Source organism: Channa argus, chromosome 16 (genome assembly GCF_033026475.1).
Source record: "Channa argus isolate prfri chromosome 16, Channa argus male v1.0, whole genome shotgun sequence".
Taxonomy (NCBI): Eukaryota; Metazoa; Chordata; class Actinopteri; order Anabantiformes; family Channidae; genus Channa; species Channa argus.
Window position 1 is genome coordinate 10,560,742 of NC_090212.1, and position 22,496 is coordinate 10,583,237.

Here is a 22,496-nt window from a genome sequence, read left to right on the forward strand (position 1 = left end):
TAGAACGCACAAGTCAAAATGGCTAGACATTCACAGGATTGTATATAACAGCAACATCATGCGGAAATCTTTTAATTAATTTTTTTATATATATATATATATATATATATATATATATATATATATATATATATATATATATATATATATATATATATATATATATATATATATATATATATATAAATAAAAAAATGTTTTACGTCAAGTAAAACTTATTATGAGCTTTAAACTTAAGGCCTCATTATACAGTACATCTATTTTAAAAAACGCCTCATAATTCAAGCATTCACCACGAAAAAAACAAATTTTACAACACTGGAAATCAATAATTTTGCACTAGAAGTTCAAGCTTTGACATCACACATTGGTGGCAGCAAAAGGCCCTTTACTCAACAGAGGAAAGGGTCATCTTCCAAAGTGACCGATTTCTTCACAGCACTCAATGAACCCAGTATATGATGCTTGCAGCTTGGCCTCTTGTTAGTCATATCCTGCACTGGTTCTGCGTCTTTTTCTGGCCCGCAGCTCCTCGAAGAACTCCTGTACAGCTTCAACTGTGACCGTCTGATAATAATGGGGAAAAATTAGTCAACTGCAGATTGGGATGGGAGATTTGCAGGAATTTATAAAGAAAGGGCAGACAAGACATTGTCCAGATACAATGCCTATAAAACATTATTTTCATTTAAAATCTAGCCTATTGCCATTTCTACAGTGTCTCTTGTCTTACCTTTCCTTCAGCAACACACTGGTTTAAAAATGCACTGATTGAAGTTGTCAGGTCATTGAAACCTGAGGGTAGAACACACAAGTATTAAGTCCACATCAAAACTCAATCTGTTGCCTCTTTCATTAATTTGACTTTACACAATTACACTATAGGAAGATGACTATCCCGCATCCTCCCCATGCTCACCGTAAATGACCTCCAGCTGCTGTACACGGTCCAGTGAGCTGGTCAGTGCCATCAGCGGATGCTGTCCAAACGGCTCATCCAACCCTCTATTCTCATAGGCAAGAATGGTGTCTGACTGATCCATTAGAAACGGCACCTCTGCAGCCACATATGCCCTCTGTGTAATAATGCATCACACAGTGGGAAAACATTCATTAAATCATTAAATACAAATGCTTAAGTAGTTTATAACACTGTTAGATGAACCAGGATCACGTGGAGAGCTAACACCTGCAAAGTGTCCTTTGTCGAAGCCTACATTCACATCTGAGTCCTATCATTTGTGGCCTACCTTGCAGCTTGTGCAAGTGCAAAGCTCAGAGCGCCAGCTATAGGGCCAGAAAACTGCTCCCTTTCTCAGCCTCTCCAGTCCCTGGACCTGCAGCTCCATCAGCCTGCAAGTCACAGTTTTGGTTGTAGCCTTTCCAGGACTACCTGTCATTTTGTCATGGGTCCGCTTGCAAAGTGAACTTCTGTTTGTTGATTCCTAAGATGCAAATAACAGGATGAAATGAGTCACTGTTATATTTGCCGGTGGAGCAGATGAGAACACCTGGGAAAGCTTCTCTGCACACAGAACTGCAGAATCATTCAGGGATGTCTCAAGGTGACTGACACATTGAAATGATTGGGCAATGAAAATCACAAGTTTACAGTAAAGCAGTCCTGTGAAGCCTGGCCAAATCTGTCTACAGAGCAGGAGTAGTAGTGCATCATGGGTCATTTCTCCTCTAATTACCCAGAGGAGGGGGAAGCACAATAACAGGAGGTGAAGCATGTCCTTTGAGTAGAACCTGCTTGTTACCCGCCAGCCCCACCTAGTGGTCTACAATCAAACAGGACATGCACTCAAATACTGTACATGATGGGCTTTTCTCAAAACAAATTCATTTGCACTAGCCCTTTACTACAGTGTATTTCCACACAAAAGCACAGACACAGCTTGGGAGGAGCAGCTCTACATTATGGAAGAGAATATAAATAAATAAGTAACATGTCCATAAAATTTGTCCTGCTCAATAAGTAATAAATACATCTGTCACCATGCATACAGACACAAACTGCTCTCTCAGCCTTTAGTTTGTTGTTTATTTATATGGGGCCGATGCCCACTGACAAACAGAGAAAACTAAAAAAACTGTAATGCATCGCGGCTGCAAAAGAATGCTAAACAATCTCTGTTTACTAGCTGCTATTTACTTGAGTCTCCAAACCTCAGTTACAATGATAGAACTCAAGTACTTTCTGTTAGAAATTGTACAATGCAAAACAATACATTTTATAGGTGCACAAATGATAGATGTGAAACACTGCACTGGTCATTTATGATGCAAATCTGTGACATAATTGTCCAAAACCTCAATTTATTGCTCACTAGAAAGTAAACTACAATGTGTACATTATGTAGACAGAAGGGATGCGTTTCTTTTAAAAACACAGTACCAACTGTAAATTCTATAAATTCTCAAGAACATGTCCTTTTGTTTAGGACTAGGGGACCCTGATAATCCAAAACATTTTGTCATCAGTGGGTTTTAATTTTCCCACTCAAAAACTCACCTCCTCCTTTGTGTGTTCAAGGCTGGTGGATGGTTCTCCACTTTGACTGGGCTCACAGTCTTCTTCCCTTTGTCCTCCTTCCTCAATTTCAACTTCTTCCTCCTCAGGATCACTAACACTGATAACAGGTGGCACTTGAGAGAAAAGACATATTTAGTGTTCAATGTTTGCCCAGTGAGACTTCTAGGCTGGTCTTTTCTGCCTGGTAAATTACTTACCTGCAAAGTTTGCGGCATATGTCCACAAGAAAGGAGCCTTGTTCATACAGGCCTCGCATACCATCTCTTGTAGCTCCTCTGGTTCCACTACTGTGCAGCCGAGGTGCTGCAAAGACAGAGTGATTAAAGGAAATGCAGTACTCAGTGCAGTTCAGTTTTAAAATGCAAATCAGAATGAAAGAAGCACTCAGAAATCCTCTCATGCTTACCCTGCTATGAAACCAATCCTCACAGACGACACACTGAATCATCTCATCGTTGTCCTATTGAGTAAATAAATATTGGCATTGAAGGGAAACAGAAACAGTGGCCATGATACGTTTGATACTCCTTTTTCTGACCATATGCTTGAAAGAAAACTGAGTTTTTAGAATAGAGTAGAGGGGCTAAGGACAGTATGATTTAGCTAAAAACGGACACAAATCAATGAGAAGAAAACATGTGCCATCCAGTTTCCTCAGTTTTTCCCCACAAAGCTTCCCCCTTCATGCAAAACCAGTGAAAGAAAATTGAAACTGAAACACTGATACTGACCACGGACAACAAACTGTCAGGGTAAAAACAACTCCGTGCAGTAAAAATGAGTTATGCGTGGAGACAACTAATGAATAATCTGAATTACATGACATAAAATAGTACCTGATCATCTGGGTATGGCCGGTCACATATGCAGTAGCAGCCACTGAAGTTGTGATTGTAGTGATTTTTAACATTTATCTTATCTTTACTCTGTGGAAAAAAAGAGACAATCAAGTTGCAGACAAGATATAGCTAGAGAAGTTAGAAATAGTAAAACCAGAAGACTCACTGGAATTAGCTGGCACTGGAAACTCTGAAACTTATTATTTCCACAGTCACAGCGAAAATTTCTATAGCATAGAAATATAAATATAGGCAACTTAATTTACTTAACTTAAAGTACTTGGTTATAAATCCATCAGATTGCATGATCAGTATAACAAACAGCAAGATGACACTACCTTTTGGTGTACAGCTCAAAAATATCATGTCCATCATGGCATTTATTGGCACAGGCCAGACAGATCCCAGCAGGCTCTGCAGCACTGGGGGTGCAGGTGTTGCAGGCAAACACAGCCTGTCTCTTCATATAACCCTGCAACAACAAATACGCGAGATGTAAATACACAGAGCTGCCAGGCAGGAGGTCTAGAGGAAGACCAAAGAGGAGATTTATGGATGTGTGAGAGAAGAGGATGCAGAGAACAGGGTTAGATGGAGGCACATGATTCGCTGTGGCGACCCCTAAAAGGGAACAGCCGAAAGGAAAAGAAGATGCTTATAATGCATCTATGCATGTATTTGTTTTATTAAATCATATAAAAAATTTAAAATAAATTCTTTGTTATTCTCTGATGGAAAGTTTTCCATTATCAGAACAAATAGAAATAATGCATTAAAAATAACCATGGTGCTGTTCATTGAGAATAAAATATGCTGGAAAAAATATAAAAGTCAACGAAACTATAGGGTGAAACTCTCAGCAGATACAGTACACAAACCCGCAGTGCTTGTGTTTGGGAAAAACAACGAAACGACAGTAAACGGATTGAGGCGATGGCTGCGGGGATGAGATGCAGGAAGCTTTTCTTACCTGGGAATAAGAGCAGTTTTCTGGGTCGCTTCCAGCAAGCACACACAGAGCCTTCTCCAGCTCTTCCTCGTTGGCTAGAATATTGTCCAAGTCTGGGTCTCTTTGTGCAGCCATGCCTAGAAAGAAAAGAGTGAAAAGCCCACACAAAGACACAGGAGTCTGAGTAGCACAACGGTGTTGACAATCAAAGGTTTCCGGGCGGGAGTTTGGGCTGAGACCACGTGGAGGAAGTGACGCAAGATATTGACGCTTAACAACCAACATCATACTTTGTGCTATTTGACAGATACATTGATTTAATTTTCATCTGTCTTTAAGACACAATTTGTGTTGAGTTATATCACCAATAATGCTTAGTAATGAGCATAATATTGTGATTTTCTGGCGATTTCTAGATTAGGTTAAGCTATTATCTAACAAGAAGTTTGGAATAACAGGTTCCCAAAAGCAAATAGGATATAACTGATGTTTGGTTTTATTTATAATATGTAATGATGAGACCAACTGTGACTTCCTAAATTTCTCAGCTACTTTCAAAGAGATCTGCAAGAATATATAATTGAAAACTTATTGAAAATTATTAGAAGAATCATTAATAAATTGCACCCATAACAGTGTTGGAAACAGCTTTGTTACAAATAGAAAAGATAAACACCAGCTGAAGACATTTTACACTGTGGTAACCAAATCATTTTGTGTTATTATCAACTAACCAGTAACTGATCTAAAACAATAGTTGATCATTTGTTAATATGAACAAAGAATAGTTATTTGAAAAGTTTAAACACAAAGGACCCGGCTGCACAAAATTTCCACAGCTAGGACTTTTTTGTCCTTCCTCCCAGCTACTAAGCAGCATCTGTTTCATCAGATGCATGCTTTCAAAATTGTTATGTTGTGTTTAGTTTTTCAAAACATGCTAATGTCTGTAGAGCAGAGGCGTAAGTATACTGACAGCTTGTCTTAAACATCCGAAAAATAAAGCCTCTGTTGGCTGATAGTAATAAAAGCTTATAGAATAATAATTAACAGAGTCAAATGTAGATATAAATTTGTAATCATTGGCTTTGCCCAGGATAAAATTCCAAGTGCTTTTTAAAATGAAATACTAATTCAAGTAAGTCTAGAATAACTACTATTATTTCGAGAGATTCGAATACGTTCTGTTTCTTCAGAAGAGCTGAAAAACAACTGTATGTTGCAGTGTTTTTCCGATGGATGTCGCCACTGTGACGTGTTAACCAGTGACGGGGCACAAACAAATGCTCACTGACGACAGCTGCTCGAGGTTGTTATTATGTAAGCTGGCCCTTCCAAAAAAAACGTGTTCATAATGCAAACTGCAGGGCTTACAGTTATTGTATACAACACAATGACAAATCACGGCGACTACTCGATTCACATTTTCTCAAAATACAAATTTTTGTAAATCTTCTCGCAAAGGTTTGGAGTTTATATAAAATTTGCTGTTTTTATTTAAAGATTTGAAATTGGTTACATAAATATATTTTGTAGAACAGGCTTATTGGTGCAGGAGGTGGTGGTTTTAGAGTATTTAGTCATATAATTTTGTCTTAATAATAATTATTAAAAATTATTTTTTAAATTATTCATTACTATTTTTGACCACTATAACCTGGGCTGCTTGTTAATTGATCATATTGTATAAATGATAGGCATCATGCTGCTGCCAGTGTCCAAATAACTTAAAGGATGATAAAGATGTTGTCGAGCCACTATGAATAACACAAGACAACTGTGGAGCGATAAGCAAAACTTATGTGGTCAATAGTAATTTCTGGAGCTCCCTAATAATGAGACTGCAGGCTGCTAATGAAAAAGTTGAAGATTAGTCGTCAGTGAACACCTGCATATTAAAATGGTACAGAAAAAACAAACGATTTTTAATTGATTTGTAGTTGGAAAACAAAAACTGATTTGTTTCTTTTCTCCAGCCTCCCCATGCTGCTGTATTTGGGTTGCTCCAGCGTAACAAATTTTGCAATTGCATATGTCTAATATTGTGAAGGGCATTTTTCATTAAGAAATTTCTAGACAAAACGATGTATTGATGCCTCAAAAGAATAATAAAGTTAAGTCACAGTGAAAAACGCAGTAGCCCGTGAATTGAGGGAGGGCTGTGATGAGACAAATGGGAGTGGTAATTTCCGAGGGGCCCTTGAAGGCAGCGTCAGTCTCCTGGATCCTGGGTGTGTGCAGTCAGTCCGGCTCAGAGAGCGAGAAAACACCAGGAACATCTTAACGGGAGTTCAGCTCTGCCTGTCATCTGTCACCTTGTATGAACACATCTGCTATTTCTGCGCCGGACGGACCGAGAATGGGAAACTATCCGAGCTAGTTTGTGAAGAGGACAAACATTCTGGAGGGAACTCCAGCTACAACTACCAGGTTAGTTAGCTCACCACACAGCCTCTCGCTGTCAGCTTTATTCGGAACTTATATCAGTGGCTTCGTTTTAGCTAACTAATTAGCAATCTAGCTAGTAAATTCGTTTCACATCTGGAAGTGGTATAATTAATTTTAGCTATTTAACGATGGTCAACCGTGTTTGCAAGCTAGCTTACTTTAATCACATGCCATCAGTTAGCTATCGAGATTGTCACTACCCAGCTAGCCAGCTAACGCTAGCCGTTGGGGATAGCACAACAGGGTCAGTGCATGTGGTTCTTGCTGATGCTGAACTATATCGTTATAATATCACGTTGGAAAAAAATACAGTGTTAACTACGATGGCGTCAAGGTCCAAGGGTTTGACAGAAAGCGCCACTTCTGGGTGTGTTTGAGTAGCATAAACCGTATCGTGAACTTGAGGATCCTCCTTATCGCCCTGGTTGGCTGGTGGCAGGCCAACTTAACGTTATGCGGTGGTTTTCAGGTTAAACCTAAAGTCACACCGTTTCGCCTCCAGAGAAGGATCAGGAGCACGGTGAAGATGCAGACCTTCCTGAAAGGCCGAAGAGTTGGCTACTGGCTCAGTGAGAAAAAGATGAAGAAACTGAATTTCCAGGCCTTTGCTGATTTATGCAGGTATGTGGACATAACCTAGATTGACTGTATCCAAGTCAAGTAATTCCAGACATGCCAACAAAAACAGCTTGACATGTATTCAGACAGTAGGCCCAAGTCATTGAATTGATGTCAGTGTTGTCACATTTTGCACTTCCTCTTCGTGACCTAATACCAAAAAGACTAATTATTCCCTCTTTCTTTTAATATTATTTTATACTTGCACAGCATCAGTGACTCCCCTATTCATTTCTCTCTGGTGTATTGGATAAAACTTTTATAAGCATATAAACGTATGCATGAATGAGCCAAGGGCAGGTGACTCAAAGCACCTTGTGTTTGTTTTGTCTCGATTCAAAGCTTGTTAAGACACTAAGAATGTGTGTAGGTAGCACTGTTGATAGTGGCCTGAGGTGCATGTGTAACAGCGCAAGCAGCTAAACAGGTGGTATTACTTTGCTAATTGTTGGAAAGCATCAAAATGTAAGACAGGCAGGCTGTAAAAATGAGTATCTGCCATGTTGTTAGCAAATGAAAACCAGAGGATGTGCTCTTATTGCACAAAGTCAACTTGTAACGATTGCAGCATCTAATACTGACGGTCTTTGAAACAGTGTAGTTTCAAATAAACCTTGGCTTTTTGTCTCCATGCAAAACAAACATATCGGTCCAAATGCATCGCCACAACAGGAATTTGTCCAAGGCTAGCTATATTTATACTGAAGCAAGGTTTTATTCTGATTCACCAGCCTTGAGAAGGTCAGCTATGCAAGTGTTGGTTGTATGTTATCTTGTATCTTATCCATCTCCAGTGGAGTAAAATGTTATGCAAGTTGTTATAAAGTAGGGCATGGATTTTATTAGCAGTCATGAATCTAGGATAGCTAAACACTCCCTTACTGATTTGCAATAGCTGTTCTAGACTGATTGAATTGGGGAATAGCAGCAGCCTTATCATGTTTTGTTTCAACATTGCCTAGCTGCCTGTGCTGTATGACGGCGACACCTTTCCTGAAGTGCACATTTGTAAATGACAGCAGCTGAGAGTGAGAGATGGACGAGATTCTTAACACATTTGCAAAACAAGCCACTGTAGGTCTCATGTGTTTACAGTATGCATGATAGCAGGGAATTATTTTGAAGCACTTTAAACTTGTATTATTGTCTCTCAGAGCGATGAGATTAAGCCAGCACAGATTACCACACTGTAATCCACAAAACATTTTTAATCTGCTCTATAAGCCTCCTGGCAGCCTGCTTCTCTGCACCCTATATTCTTCCTACTCCCTTCTTCACTCAGAGCTGGACTGAGTGTTAAGAAGTGTGTGCTTGTGGCAGAAGATCATGAAGATAAGGTCACATTAGTGGCCTTTGAACAAGAACAACCAGTACAAATACCAGCACATTTAAATGGTGAAGAATTACAAGGTGAAATTGGTGGTATTGTATTTATGACAACTGCATGACTCCCTTTGCCCCAGTCACTCACTGAAACTTCTAGTTCTCCTTTTCCTGGTCCATTTGCTGTGTCATATAGCATGTTACAAAACAAAAGCCATCTTCAAGCGGAAGGAAGAGATTACGCTAAGATAACCTTATGATGTGCAGTTTGTGTAGGTAGACTTCATTGGCTTTTTCAAAAGGCTTTTTTTCTAGAATGCACACCTTTTGAAGCTTGTGTCTGTCATCTATTGAATGTCTTAGGACCTGTCAATATGCCTTAGTGTCACCATATAATCTTTTTACCAGACCTGAAGGCATAAATCACTTTCATTTATTATGGAATATTGCACTTGTTAAATTTCATTTCATGCATCTGATTTTATTTTCATAAAGACGTGCAGGTTTAGACTTGTCAGGCTATATTATCAGACTTAAACCATGTGTCAGTAGTGTACTCTAACAGTGATTAATCAGGATTTTTCCCTCTCATCATGTGGCATGCAGCTGACAGTGTGAGTGCTTGAAGCCTGCCTTGTCTCATGCAGCTGGACTTTAGGGATTCCTGCTGATCAGGGCCATTTGCGTTTATGTTTGTGTTCCATGGGCTGCGCAGCTATTTTGAGGGTTCTTTCTGACTCACACATAGTACGCCTGATTTAGACAAAATGTGATGTCTTTGAAAACATCCAGCCTCAGCACCATTGGATATTATTAAAGTACTGTCCCTTCACCCTGTCAGTGCAAATCTGCTATACCTCACTATCACAAACCTGGCAAGACTAAAGTGAGCTGCACTTAATGTACACATTTGAAGACATGATTTTTTTTTCAATAATTAATGAGAACATAGCAACATTTCAACAGCCCAAACAGGAAAAGCTGCTTTAGCTAGTTGGCCTAAATTATCTGGGTCTAGCCTATGTCATTTGCCAAATAATATTAAGTAATTGATAGTGTTTTAACAATCTTTATAGTTTCCTGATTTACTTAGCCACAAAAATCTTAAAAAGCACCCACTCTAAACTCTCTCACAGCTATTCACAAACTGACATGTAGTACTCACATCTGTGGTGTATCATATTTACTTTCATTAAGGTTTATGGATATGTGTTAGTAAAAAATTACATATTTAAAAATGTAGTTTTTTTTCAGTACACTACATCCACATGTGTTTCAGGCTTATTTAAAAATGTCTGACTCTTGCCTGCTTTTCTTCTTGTCCTCTCCGTCATCCTTTTTTATGTTGCTTTGTAACAATACAGGAGAGCAGAGGATCTCCATATCTGAGATGAAACTAAATGTTCTATTCATGCCACATGAAACGCCAGCTGCAGTATTGAATATCCACGCTGTTGTGAAGCAGTGAATGAGTGAGCTGCTGTTACCATGGGGCTGTAAACTCAAAACAACTGGCCAGTTTCTGGTCGAGCTAGACTGGTTTTGTTGTCATCATAAATTTTCCCAACTAGAAATTGATTGTTGTTGTTGTGATTTAAATTTTTCTTGTTATCTCTTCCTGATACCCCTTGGCTAGTTTGCATTGTTAAGCTAAAAGACACTAGATAACCCTAATCCTAGAGAAATGTGTAAAGGCCCTCTCTTCTACTTTGTGCTTGGACACTCCCCGTTTTTTGTAGAAAAACTTGTCTTGAAATGTGGAAGAAATCATCCTTTAAATTTATGCACAAGTTGTCTTTCCTGGTTCCATGTGTGAACTGTGTAGAGGGTTGCCATGCTATGATAGGCACCTCCAGCATGAACACCATTTTACTGGGAGTCTGGTGCCAAGAAACCACTTTCTAGAATTTTATTTATTTTATTTTAATGATTTATTTTTGTGTGTGGCATTTTTGAAAAGGATCTTAGGGTGGCATTTTGGCTGCAGTGGTCCCACTTTGTTGTCCTATCCTTGAACAAATATAACGAATAATTTGGAATCATTTTTTTTTCAAGGTCAGTGTACGAATAAGCTTATGCATCTGCAGCCCATGTCCCTTAACTCTCCATGTGATCTAATTGTTAAAGAGCTTGTGATAAAATTCCCCTTGTGGAGAGGAACTATTCTGACATCCATTTACATAAAGCTTAAAAGGAGCCTTGACACTGTAAAGGAGAGAAATGTAGTTATGGTAACAGATGCAAAAACATGTTTTACATAGTTTATTTTCCATGTTTCTTTTAAACAGTTTTAGCCCCTTATCAGTATATGGCAAGGTCTGTTTATGATTGATCGCAGTCAGTGTATTTTTGGTAAAATTAATGATTGCTGTCTTCTTTTTCAGGAAAAGAGGAATAGAAGTAGTTCAGGTAAGTGGACATTTTTTTCTCATGCTGTTTATCTGTCAAAACATAACAAAACTGAATGTGAATATTGTCTTAAGCTGGCAGATTTTAGATTCATCATAGCTAAAAGGCAATTTCCTTCTAACTTGGTGCCTTTTGGTAGAGTTAAAACCAAACCCTTTAATAAAACTTGTTTTTTTCACCATTTTACTGCAAACTGCTGTGAGGCGTTGCTCTGCTACAATGTATTTTCTGGCTATTTTCAAGTCTCATTGTTAACATGTGGTGCAAGTCATCCCAGCATGGTATTTATACACCTGTCAATAAATATTTTAACTGTGTTATATGACAAAGAGATCTTCATAGGGCAGTGCAGCATTTTGGTAGTAGTATAAAATATTACTGGCAGCAGTCATTAATGCCAAGAGCAACACTTTTTTAGGTATAAAATTGCATAAATGTGAGCAGCAAGAAAGAGATTAAATGTATAAACCTGTCGTGTGAATGAGGCAAAATAGATAATGGTCTATTTCTAGTAATTACTTGGTTTTAGAAAATAAGACAGGTGCTGAATTATATTCACATAAATGCAGCCCCAAGGGAAGTAAAGCCTGCCACCATTCATGGATAATGCACAGTACACCACATTAGGTAAGCAGACACAGTACATACAGCAGCATAGTAACAATTGTTACTAAGTCCTGGGAGCTCACTACTGAGAAGTACTTGTCAGTTAAAGTGCTTTCTTTGGTTGAGAAAATTATCCTATTCTTTTCCCTCAGTCTCCTACTTTTTTTTTTTTTTTTTTTTTTTTTAAATATGCTCTCTCTTGTCTTATTGGGGGGTCTTTTTTCCCAAGCTTGTGGTTATTTTTTCCTCTCACTGTGCTGTGCTGAGCACACCCAGAAAGAGCCTTGTCCTGGGAATAGTCCCAAAGTAAGCAGGGCTTTGTTTCCCACTATGCTTTCAGCACTTCCTGGGAGACACCAGGCCTTCAGACCCTCAGCCAGGGGTACCCAGGGATTTGATCAGCCCTCTGACCTTCCCCATTTCTCTTGTTCCAGAACTACCTGTATTCCATTAAGTCTTTTTACTCCTATAAACCTCTGTAAAGTGCTGTCACTGCCTATGAGGGACACTCAGTTTCTTCAGGCACCCAGAGGTGTTTTTTTAGTCCCCACCAGTGCTTCGGTTGTCCAATATGCACCCAATGCCAGTCAGTGGCTGTACTGTCATGGCTGCATCACAGTGAATATAATGGCCCCCATTGTAATGCTTTGGCCTTGTTATACAAGTCTCTGTACAAAGCTGTCTTCTCCTATTGCTATAGTGAATTTTGAGCCCAGCAAAGCTTAAACACTCTATTAGACTTTTATTTTACAGCCAGTGATGCAATTTCTCATGCCAGAGATTTTATTTGAAGTCTTGTTGTATAAATGTTCCTCTCTAGGGCCTGTGCCTAAAGTCCCAAACTGCTGTTGGCTTATTTTTTTGGCCCAGTCTTGCTAATGCCTAAGAACATTTTTTTTTACACTGAGACAATAACACCTGACTGAATGATTAATCATTACAAAGATGTGTGGGATGTGTTATGGACTAAACATTAAAACATAAAGAGAAGAGAGGACATAGAAAGAGTGCAGTAAGTGGTGCTACATTACAAAAAACACTTTACCCTCAAATCTCAGATCATGGGAACAATATTAGTGCAGACAGCAGACATTCAGGTTGTTTTTTATTTTTTATTTTTTTATTCATTTGGGCTTGCAGGCTAGGTTGTTGATTTGCTGTCATTTAGATATCAAGTACATTTAATCTTCTCTAGAAGGCTGGAGTAGAGAATAGCTGCACATGTATCTTTTGCAGTCAGATTAATTGTTCAACCTTGTTCAACCTCCTTATGGTCTGACAGAGTATCTGAACCCACTGATAACATCTCAGCCTTGGTTATCCAAAGATAAAGCAGTCTGCACCTTTTTCTGGTAGTAAAAACTGCTATGTTATTTTTCTTTTTTACAGCCCTGTTACAGTTACACTCAGAATTTAGTTCAAGAGAAGAGCAAGAATTGTTGTACTTTCTTGCTCAAAAGGATTTTGTCCTTTAATGCATAGCAGCTTTCCCTGTCTGCTCTTTTTTTCTGTCTTTGTGGAGAAAGTCATTATTACACTCACCTTCCCTCTACTTCTGTCTCCTTCATCCTCTACCTCTCTCCTTTGTGAGATTTTGCACTAGTTCATCAATACTAACCTGTTTGCTCTGAGCTTACAAGAGTCATTTTCCTAGTGCTTCATGCATTAACTTGTCTGTATCACAGAAGTGATGAGATTAACTCACAAGGCTTGGCCTTGAGGAAGCCACTATTCACTCTCAGAGAGAAGAACCCATCAGGGCAAATGGTTGCTGTGAGTGGGCTGTCAAAGAAAATTATTGTGTTACAGTTTTTTTTTTTTGTAACTTCTTAGGAATTTATAGTAGATTTCCACCATTCTACTGTGTCTCACCAACATATTTAATTAGTAGAGGATGACAAACAATAAATTGTCTTCACAAGACATTTTAATGATAAAAAGACAACATATTGGTGGAGGACTGATCATCTAGCCACATAAATTTGTGATTGAGCAAAAGATTAAAAAGCCACACAAAAGGTGGTTTGCAAGTCATTACTACATATGAATGAAATTAAGTAAGTTCCGTGGCTGTGTGGCTGACGGTGATGATATGAAATAATGATCAGAAATCTAAATTTACTCCTCACCATTGATAAAACTATAGAGTGTCTATTCACTGAGTACTCCTATATAAAGAAAGAGTAGGAAATAGGGTGACTTGGGACTGTGTGTGTGTAATTCCTGAGCAGTCTGGGAGTTTAGGGTGGGGATGAGGATGTAGAAATGACATATGTTTGACTTAAGGTGATATTCACAACTCCCTGATCCTCAGTCTTTCACACCAGGCCAAATAAAGGAATGAAGTCATATTTATTTTCAAAACATTCATTGGAGACATTTTCATCCTGCTTAAAATGTTGTTAAGCTTCCTGCAGGGCAATTTTTTTTTACATTCATGAAGTAATAGTTGACCTGAATTCTCCACAAAGTGTATTAATCTTGACATATCTAAAGACTGTTGCCTCAGAAGTTTGCATCACACAGCATATCCAGCTGTCTTAATAGTCTGTGAAATTAGGATACTGAGAGACAACCAATAGCCCAATAAACTCCTTTTTTGACCCTTGGCATTGTTTTTTGGCTGAAGATCTATGTTTGTTCTTTCTCATGTTTTATGTTGTACTTCCCATGAGGTATAGCCAGCAGCTTAAACACACATTTTTCTGTTACAACAGTGTCAAGTGCCACATGGCACACAAAATAAATGCCTTTCTTTACTGGTTTGACAACAAAGCCAGGTGAGAATATATCCAGCTCAGGGTAGGAAAAAAAAAAAGGGATGAAGCAGAAGCACAGAGTCCAACAGTGGTTCATACAGTTTGTGTTCACTGCACTTTGATATAATGGTTTCTATTCTGTACAGCATTTGCTTTGTCCTTAATGTCCGCTCAAAATCACAGTTGTTTGAGTTCCCTGGGGTATAACTTGACTTCAACATGGAGCTACGTCAAAACTGAAAATATATTTGCCCTGACCTATCCTCTCCCTCCAGGATCCAACGTGTTTTTATGTTGCCCACAGTCATCACAAAGTCCCAGAGAGACTTACAGAGACGTCAGCTGACATTTCTGCTTTTAGCATTTAGCAGGACATCAGTGACTTCACTGCTGGGTTTTTGGATGGCCTCTAAAGCAGGGTAACTCTGTCTATGCATAGCTTCATCGTCTGCGATGTGCCTTTGCCAGTGGGTGTTGACCCTTATGATGTAGAGTGTGTTTTTGTGGAGGGTCCAGGCTGTGGATGGGCCCTCTTTATTGTGTAAGCAAGAGATTAAAAGCCATGCCTCAGTGAAGTACAGATTCCTGTCCACCCGCGCCAGTTTGACAGAAAACAAGAGTGACTGCTTTAGTTTTTAGTGACTGCTCTACCTCATACCTCTGCTGATGCCCTGTCACCACTGCTGCACACAGGAGCTATTGTGTAGATACAGTAAAAGTTTATCCACAGGTGACAACACATTTTATGAGTGTTACAGTATGTGTTTTATATATCTGTCATATCCTCACAACAGGTGTGTAGGTTTTTCATAAACAACCAGTTACTGGTAAACCCAGAACCTTTGTAGTGTTTGTTTTTAAACCCATACTGTTAAGTTTGTGGAAGGGGCCTGGTGGCTGAGTGGTAGAGTGCCCGCCTGCTCTTCTCGATTAAATGTCGAAGTGTCCCTGAGCAAGACACTTAACTCCCAATAGCTCATCCTCATCCCCAGCTGTGCAGTGCATCTGGCATAAAAATGGTGTCAAATCAACATGCGGACAAATGATCGGCTGTGGCGACCCTGAACTCATGGGATAAGCTGAAAGGACCAAAACAAAAACAAAAAAAAAACTGTTTGTAGAAAATATTGACAATTGTGGTGTTGTGGCATTTCATTATCAGCTTCTGAAATAAAAACTAGATGTTGTATTTTATCCACATTCTTCTATAGCAGGGTCTGCAGCTGACTAAAGCTACATTTTTTTTTTTCAAATACTTTTAGAAGCAATGTGTTCCAGAACATATCTGATTTAGAGTGGTGCTTTTAACAACTGTGAGGAGATATTAACTGTTAAACACTTTTGATGAGAGCAAACTCTTCCAATCAATCAGAATATATAATTTCTGTTATTTCTATAATCATAAAATTTTTCAAAATTTAAATTTATAGTCATTTGATAATTACTAACACCTATAGGGCACTTAGGTGCAGATAGTAGGCAAGCATAGCGAAGCAAGGAAAGGGAAGGTCAGTGTTTGATATTTAAAATATGATGTTAGAAAGATTCTTTACAGTTTTCTTCATTATTAATAGGTATTTGTTTAGCATTTCTGTTTTTTTAGGTAGTTAATAATTATGGGATTTCTGCATAAGTGTTGTGAAGTCTGTTGTGTGTTGTGAAAGCAGTGCATAGTAGTTTGCTGGGTAGTTAGTGACCCCTGTCCTCTACACCATGAAAAACACCCGGTGGTATTTATGTGGATTATCAGTATACATTTCAGATGCTTTCAATTTCAGACCTTCCATAGTTCATGTGTACACTCATGCACCTTCAATAAATTTGAAAATACTGGGTACATATGCATCAGCTCTAACATACCCTCTGCCTTCTTCTTACCTTCTGTACATTTTTATAGCTTGTGGGGGCACGTTATTTCTCATCTGTAGGGCAAGTTTCTACAGGCAGGAGGAATGGAGTGTTGAAGATAATGACATCCATGACTTTTTAAGATGAGCAGAGGTTGAAATGCTGTGTTGATGTAGAATAAGGACTTCCTAAGGGAATACAGCTTGAATCAAACATGAAGAGGGTGTTGGCAATTTTTTGCAATTACTATTAAACTATTAAAACATGTTCTTTATGTTGGGGCTTAAATACCCGGGTATTTGTATAAAGAACATGGTATCTAAGTCAGCTGATATTTAACAGATTTACTACTCTAGAATTGACTTTTCAGGGCAGGGCCAAGGGTACTCTAATTAGTCATCTACCTATCACCTCTCAGAATCATTAACCAGGAAATGATAGCTCTGTACAGTTTTACAGTTCATGCATTGATCCACACCCATATGTCTAAGGTGTAGTCAAATTTGGTTCATGTACTTTATGGACTGTACAGTTTTACCGCGCTCTAGCTTATTTATATGGGTGCTGATTAATTGTCTTTTATTTGAAATAACTGACCCACATGAGTCTTATCACACTCAAAGCGCTGGTTTGACGACTTGTGAACTGCTTGACCAGCGTAGTCAGTTTTTCGTCTGCAGAAAACTTCAAATAAATGCTAATAAGGCTTTTTCTGAAAGGCTGTCAAATATGCTCAGGAAGACTGGAGGTCTGGCCAGAAAGAGACTTTGTAGCTCATAGTAAAATGGAGGACACCAGAAATAAATCCTGATCGTGTAATTCAAAACAAATAAAACATAAACTCTGGCTGCACTTGAGTAGCAGCTATAAAAGATGTGACTTGATGCTGTTTTATAACCAAAAAAGCAGAAAAGAGATAAATTTGTTTTCTAGAGCACAGCTATGAGATGGGATGGAGAGATTACTCTTTGCTGTTGACATATTAGAAGCATAAATGCGAAGGCAAGTGGCAGATTGATGACTTGCCAAAATTAGTTGCCCTTTTCTTAAAAACATTCTCCCATCCTATCTTGTTCAGAAAGCCATCCATTACACTAAAAAAGAGAAGCAAAACAATCAGGAAATGTTTAACTTCAAATCGTTTTTTCAGCATGCAATGAAATATAATTGAAATGTTACATTTTTCTTAATTCTGTAGTGTGCTTGTATATTCTAGACTATTTTCCCCCCTCTGTATAAGAGATTCATTGTTTGGGGTAACAGGGCAGTCAAGTGAACTCATAATTCATCCTCATAAATATGGTAATTGTAGGTTTCTGTACATCGTTTCTGTGAATCCTTTTCTCCAATATTACCTCCTACCTAAGCTGCCTGGTCAGTAACCTGGTGAAACTCATACTGTAAGTACTTCTGTAATGTAACAGGCCAATAAATATGATAATTACCATTTTAACTTTTTTTAGAGTTGAAATAAGATTTGTGTGTGTGAACAAATGCTGGGTAAAACAAACCATTCATCAAAAGGTCACGGATATGTAACTGAAACTTATATTAAATATATGAAATATCTAACCAGTTGAAGGCAACAGTTGTTTGAGGAGACTGAGGTAGATGCTATGGAAATGTCTAACTTGAGACCTGACCAAACTCTGGGGACTGACTTAAGACCACCATTCTGCCAGTGGGAATATGGTAATGTGGATGTTTTTGTAAAATGCTTTACTGTACTTACATTATTCCACTACAGTACTCCATTCCCATTAACATCATTGAAAGCATTTGTACCATTATATCATGATGATGAATCAGTAGCGTTTCTTCAGAGTACTAAGTCCCAAAAGGTGATGCTTTGCAGCTAAGATTGTTCTCAGGGGAAAAAAATTGTTTGACTGCTGAGGTATATCCATTTTTTAAGTAAACAAACACCTGAGAGGAGGATGGTCCTGTTTGCAGCATAACACTTGACCCTTGACAGGGTGGCTGTAGCTCAGTTGGTAAGGAAGTTGTCCACTGACCACAGGGTCAGTGGTTCAATCCCTGGTCCCAGCTATGTGTCGAGGTGTCTTTGGGCAAGACTCTGAGCCCCAAGTTGCCCTCGGTGGGGCAGGTGACCACCTTGCATGGCAGCTACCGCCATAGGTGTTTGTGAATGGGTGAATGGGAATCAACATTGTAAAGTGTTTTGGACATTTATTTATTTTTTATTTTTTGACCCTTGGCTGTTCTTGTCTCCTCAGCTGGACCTCAGCCAGCCTTTGGAGGAACAGGGTCCCCTGGATGTTATCATTCATAAACTCACTGACCTCATCCTGGAGGCTAACCAGAATGATTCACAGGCTGTGCTGCTGGTGCAGCGAGTACAGGTATTCATCTTTCCCTCATATTTCTACGTACTCAAATATACAAGATGATCTAAGGAAGTGGTTAAAACAAAATGAGAGATGTCTTCTAATTGGAAAAAAAATAACATAAAAATTGGGAGAGTATTTTGTGAGTAAGATAATAACCTAGTATGGAGAATGAAGTAGTAAAATTCATCAACATTCGGACAAATGATCTGCTGTGGTGACCTTGAACTCATAAAATAAGCGGAGAGGACTAAAAAATAAAAAGTTTGTAGACTAGTGTACAAGTTTGTAGAAAATATTGACAATTGTGGTGCCTTTTATTATCAGCCTCTGAAATAAAAACTAGATGTTGTATTTTATCCACATTCTTCTATAGCAGACCAATCATTTATAAACTGAAGTACTGATAACTGGTATTCAGTTATCAGTACTTCAGTTTATAAATAATTGGATAGTTATCCTAGGTTAAATAAAACATTGATTGTGTATTTATTTTTATGTTAAAAAAACGTTTTCTGTTCAATACAAATAAGTATAAAGTTAGCTGTGTTTGATAACAAACCTTTTAAAATGATACCCAGCCTTTTCTTACATGGTTAATGTTTAAATTCCTCAGTGAGTAGCTGTTATTTTCATGCATTGTTACAAAACACAAACTTTGAAAAATAAAAGTTTTTCCAATACTCTTTGAAAGGGAGAATATGCAAGGTAAACTGTGGAGGGTACTGAAATGGATAGTAGTGTAACTGCTGTAGGCTATAAACATTTATGGATGACAGGGTTTTGTGTTTACAGTTGTAAATATCCCATTTCAAGGATTCAGAGTGTTTTTCAAGAAATCAAAGAGACAAGCCAGACAGCCTTAAATGACTTCCAGTAACATAAAGGACATCAGCAGCTAACTATATATTTTAAAATGTGTTGACTCATAAAACCTGAATGCTGCCAGTGGAAGTTCTTGAAGTGTATCTAATTCTTCATGAAGCAACAAACATCTCACATAGACAGGTCAGAGCTCTAAATGTGGCAATGTGAACACACTTCTAGGAGTCTGTGTGCATTCATTAATCTGGCAGTGCTTTAGAAAATGTGAAATCAATTTTTATTCCACCACTTCTCTCTCTCTCTCTCTCTCTCTCTCTCTCTCTCTCTCTCTCTCTCTCTCTCTCTCTCATTCATTCATATATATATATATATATATATATATATATATATATATATATATATATATATATATATATATATATATATATATATATATATATATATATATATATATATATATATATATATATGTGTCAGATTGGAAATTCTGTCAACAACTTTCAGACTGTTCTATTAGGAAGGACAAACAGGATGTGGAGCAATCACTTAAACAGCAGAACCTAGTCAATATTAACACATGACTGTATTTCCACACTTTTATGGACCTCTAGGCAATTTCTAAAGCAAATCGACACACCTTTTTTTTTTTTTTTTTTTTAAATGAGCACTGTGACTAAAGATCACTGTAGATAAACTCACTCAGAAATCCCCACCTTATACAGATAGCAACACTGTTGATCATACAATTACAATGGAACTTCCCTGTAATCTCCCAAGAACAAATTTTGTATATTAATAACTTTTTTTAGTTGCTATAAGAACTATAAATTACACATATAAATAATAAAGTCATTAGTGAAAAGACAATATCTATGGAGCATGGTTTAAGTTGTCCAGCATCAAAACTTAACCCCTGGAAAATTGCTGGCCACCCCATTGGCCCACCAAAGAAGTTCCTCTCCCTTTAAAAAAATGTATTCAATTCATAAAAACAATAAAGTAATCTCCATTCAAGACTTACATTCTATCTAATCTAATGAATTTGAAAAAACAAAACGAGAACATCAACTGGACAACATCAATTGGACGTCATCAGCTACAGCAGCACTCAGTCATGGCTTCAACATAAACTCTGGCCAAACCCTAGCTACATAGCAGAATAACCCACAGAGCAGAACTCCCACAATCCATAGTCCCATCAGCCACTCCCACATATGTATGTATGTAAGGTCTCATGTTCATGGCACTTAGCGATTAGCCAACAAGCTTGTTGTGGAGAACGCCTGACGTATATGGTTAACTGAGGTCACACATGAAAATATCGCTTTTATGCACATTTCTGATCGTTTAATGAGTTTGATAATTTACTCTTGTAGATTGTTATAACTTTGACTCTTTCTGGTCCCTCTCTGCTGCAGACAGGGACACTCATTGCCCTCACTCATACACAGAAAGAACAAGCTGCTCCACAAGTTTTTGTTATATTCACTAATTGCTGTGCTGTCTTGAATAACACAAATATGTATGTTGTCATGCTCTACTTACCCTTGATCAACTAAATCCACGTACTGTGAGGTTAATTTCTTTATTATCCCAAAATTGTCCCAGTCACCAAATCTTTGTATACCATTAATTTCTAGTGTCAGACTGCATGCAGTCTACTGGAAAGTCAGAGGAAGCAGAAGAAGAAAGTTTATTAAAATTGGGGGGGAAAAGCCACATTTTGGTAACTAATCATCAACTCAGTCGCCTCACACATTTTAAATCATATTTTCCCGCAAAGAAAAAGTCAAGGGGCATCCCATGCACAAGCTGCCCCCTATGAAATTTTTCTGGGGGTGCCACTGGGTCATTTCCTGCTTCATGCATCCTTTCTTTCATGCATTGACCACTGTGAATGTACTGCTATATTCAGATTTTTAAAGACCTAACATGGGTTTAATTAGTAAGCAAATCCAAAAGGAAGTATCTTTAATATGAAATAACATTTCCTCCTAGTGTCACAGCAGTTAGCACAGACCTTCTTCTTCTCAGCACTTAGCCCACTTCAGCTCTTTCTTAGACGAGCATGCAGCCACTGTGTCTGGAACCTCCTCAGTTCTGTTTACCTGAACACAACTGTCATCTGTGATTACATTTTCCCTGGAAATATAAGCATTCCAATATCACACAGCTGTGATCATAAATAACCTTTTGTGTGGTGGATGGAATAAGCCTTCCTCTAAAATAGGTTTATATTTAAAACAAAATGTCAGGCTAGGATGTGCTGGGGTGATTCAGTGGCCTGAAGTGTGAGCTGTGTGCATAGCGGACCTAACACAAATATCATTTGCATGATTTTTTTATTTATTTTTTTCCCAAGCTGCATGAATATGGGAGCAATGATAATCCTTTTTTTTTTTTTTTTTTTAAGTTGATTCTAAATGGCAATCTGTGAGATTTAAGAAAAACAATTAGTGTGATAACCATTGTATCTTTAATGACAGTTTTGGCTTTTAAATGTTTTTAAAAATAATAATAATTCTATATATATTGATATACAGATGATTTTAAAAAAATATTTATAATTCTAAATGCTTGTGTGTTTTGTTTTGTTTTGTTTACCTCGCTGTCGAGTAGGTGAAGATTGCTACAAACATAAATTAGGTCTTGTGGGCTTCTCTGTGATTGACAGCTTATGTAATTCAGGCTGATGTGATACATTAACCTCAACCAGATGGACGTGATTTAAGTGCTAAAAATTATTTTCCACTTAGAGTTTTATGCCTGTGAAGACACAGACATTGCTTCCCACCAGTGGAATAGATTAAATCCTCTACTGACAATATTTTCTGAGACACATTTTTTTCCTCCCTATGGAAATAGATCTGTCTTGAGGTGAAAAAATGAAAATGTGCAGCCCCTACACCTACTCTCTTCCTCCCACACTGACATATGTCTGGCTCCTTTCCTCTCAAACATCTGCTCTCCAGTGCTCATCTGTCT

At 38.0% G+C, this 22,496-nt stretch overlaps 2 protein-coding genes across 4 annotated transcripts in view; one reads left to right on the forward strand and one right to left on the reverse strand.

The window, feature by feature from the left end:
- Positions 1-191: 191 nt before the first annotated feature.
- On the reverse strand, positions 192-4,566 carry LOC137100967 (putative E3 ubiquitin-protein ligase UBR7). Its single transcript, XM_067478709.1, has 11 exons — positions 4,349-4,566; positions 3,717-3,850; positions 3,545-3,605; positions 3,376-3,465; positions 2,946-2,999; positions 2,737-2,842; positions 2,519-2,652; positions 1,251-1,445; positions 920-1,076; positions 734-795; positions 192-567 (listed from the first exon to the last, which is right to left on the reverse strand). The coding sequence occupies exons 1-11, from the start codon at positions 4,460-4,462 to the stop codon at positions 484-486; spliced, it is 1,191 nt and encodes a 396-aa protein (XP_067334810.1). The 5' UTR covers positions 4,463-4,566; the 3' UTR covers positions 192-483.
- Positions 4,567-6,533: 1,967 nt separating this feature from the next.
- Positions 6,534-22,496, forward strand: part of itpk1b (inositol-tetrakisphosphate 1-kinase b) — a 30,545-nt gene continuing 14,582 nt past the window's right edge. Inside the window, exons 1-4 of one of the 3 annotated variants that reach the window (XM_067479274.1) lie at positions 6,534-6,757; positions 7,245-7,396; positions 11,101-11,125; positions 18,576-18,701. In XM_067479274.1, coding sequence (XP_067335375.1) covers positions 7,302-7,396; positions 11,101-11,125; positions 18,576-18,701 — 246 coding nt within the window. In that variant the 5' untranslated portion in view covers positions 6,534-6,757; positions 7,245-7,301. The remainder of the gene's footprint in view (positions 6,758-7,244; positions 7,397-11,100; positions 11,126-18,575; positions 18,702-22,496) is intronic. The other 2 variants (XM_067479275.1, XM_067479276.1) reach the window with 2 other exon arrangements.

What these genes read in the sequence shown, in the direction of transcription:
- LOC137100967 (XM_067478709.1), bottom strand. Translation starts at nt 4,462, where the DNA reads ATGGCTGCACAAAGAGACCCAGACTTGGACAATATTCTAGCCAACGAG. An exon ending in AAAACTGCTCTTATTCCCAG is followed by an intron (nt 3,851 to 4,348) that starts GTAAGAAAAGCT and finishes TTGTTGTTGCAG; the next exon opens with GGTTATATGAAGAGACAGGC. An exon ending in AGTGTGTTGCTGAAGGAAAG is followed by an intron (nt 568 to 733) that starts GTAAGACAAGAG and finishes CATTATTATCAG; the next exon opens with ACGGTCACAGTTGAAGCTGT.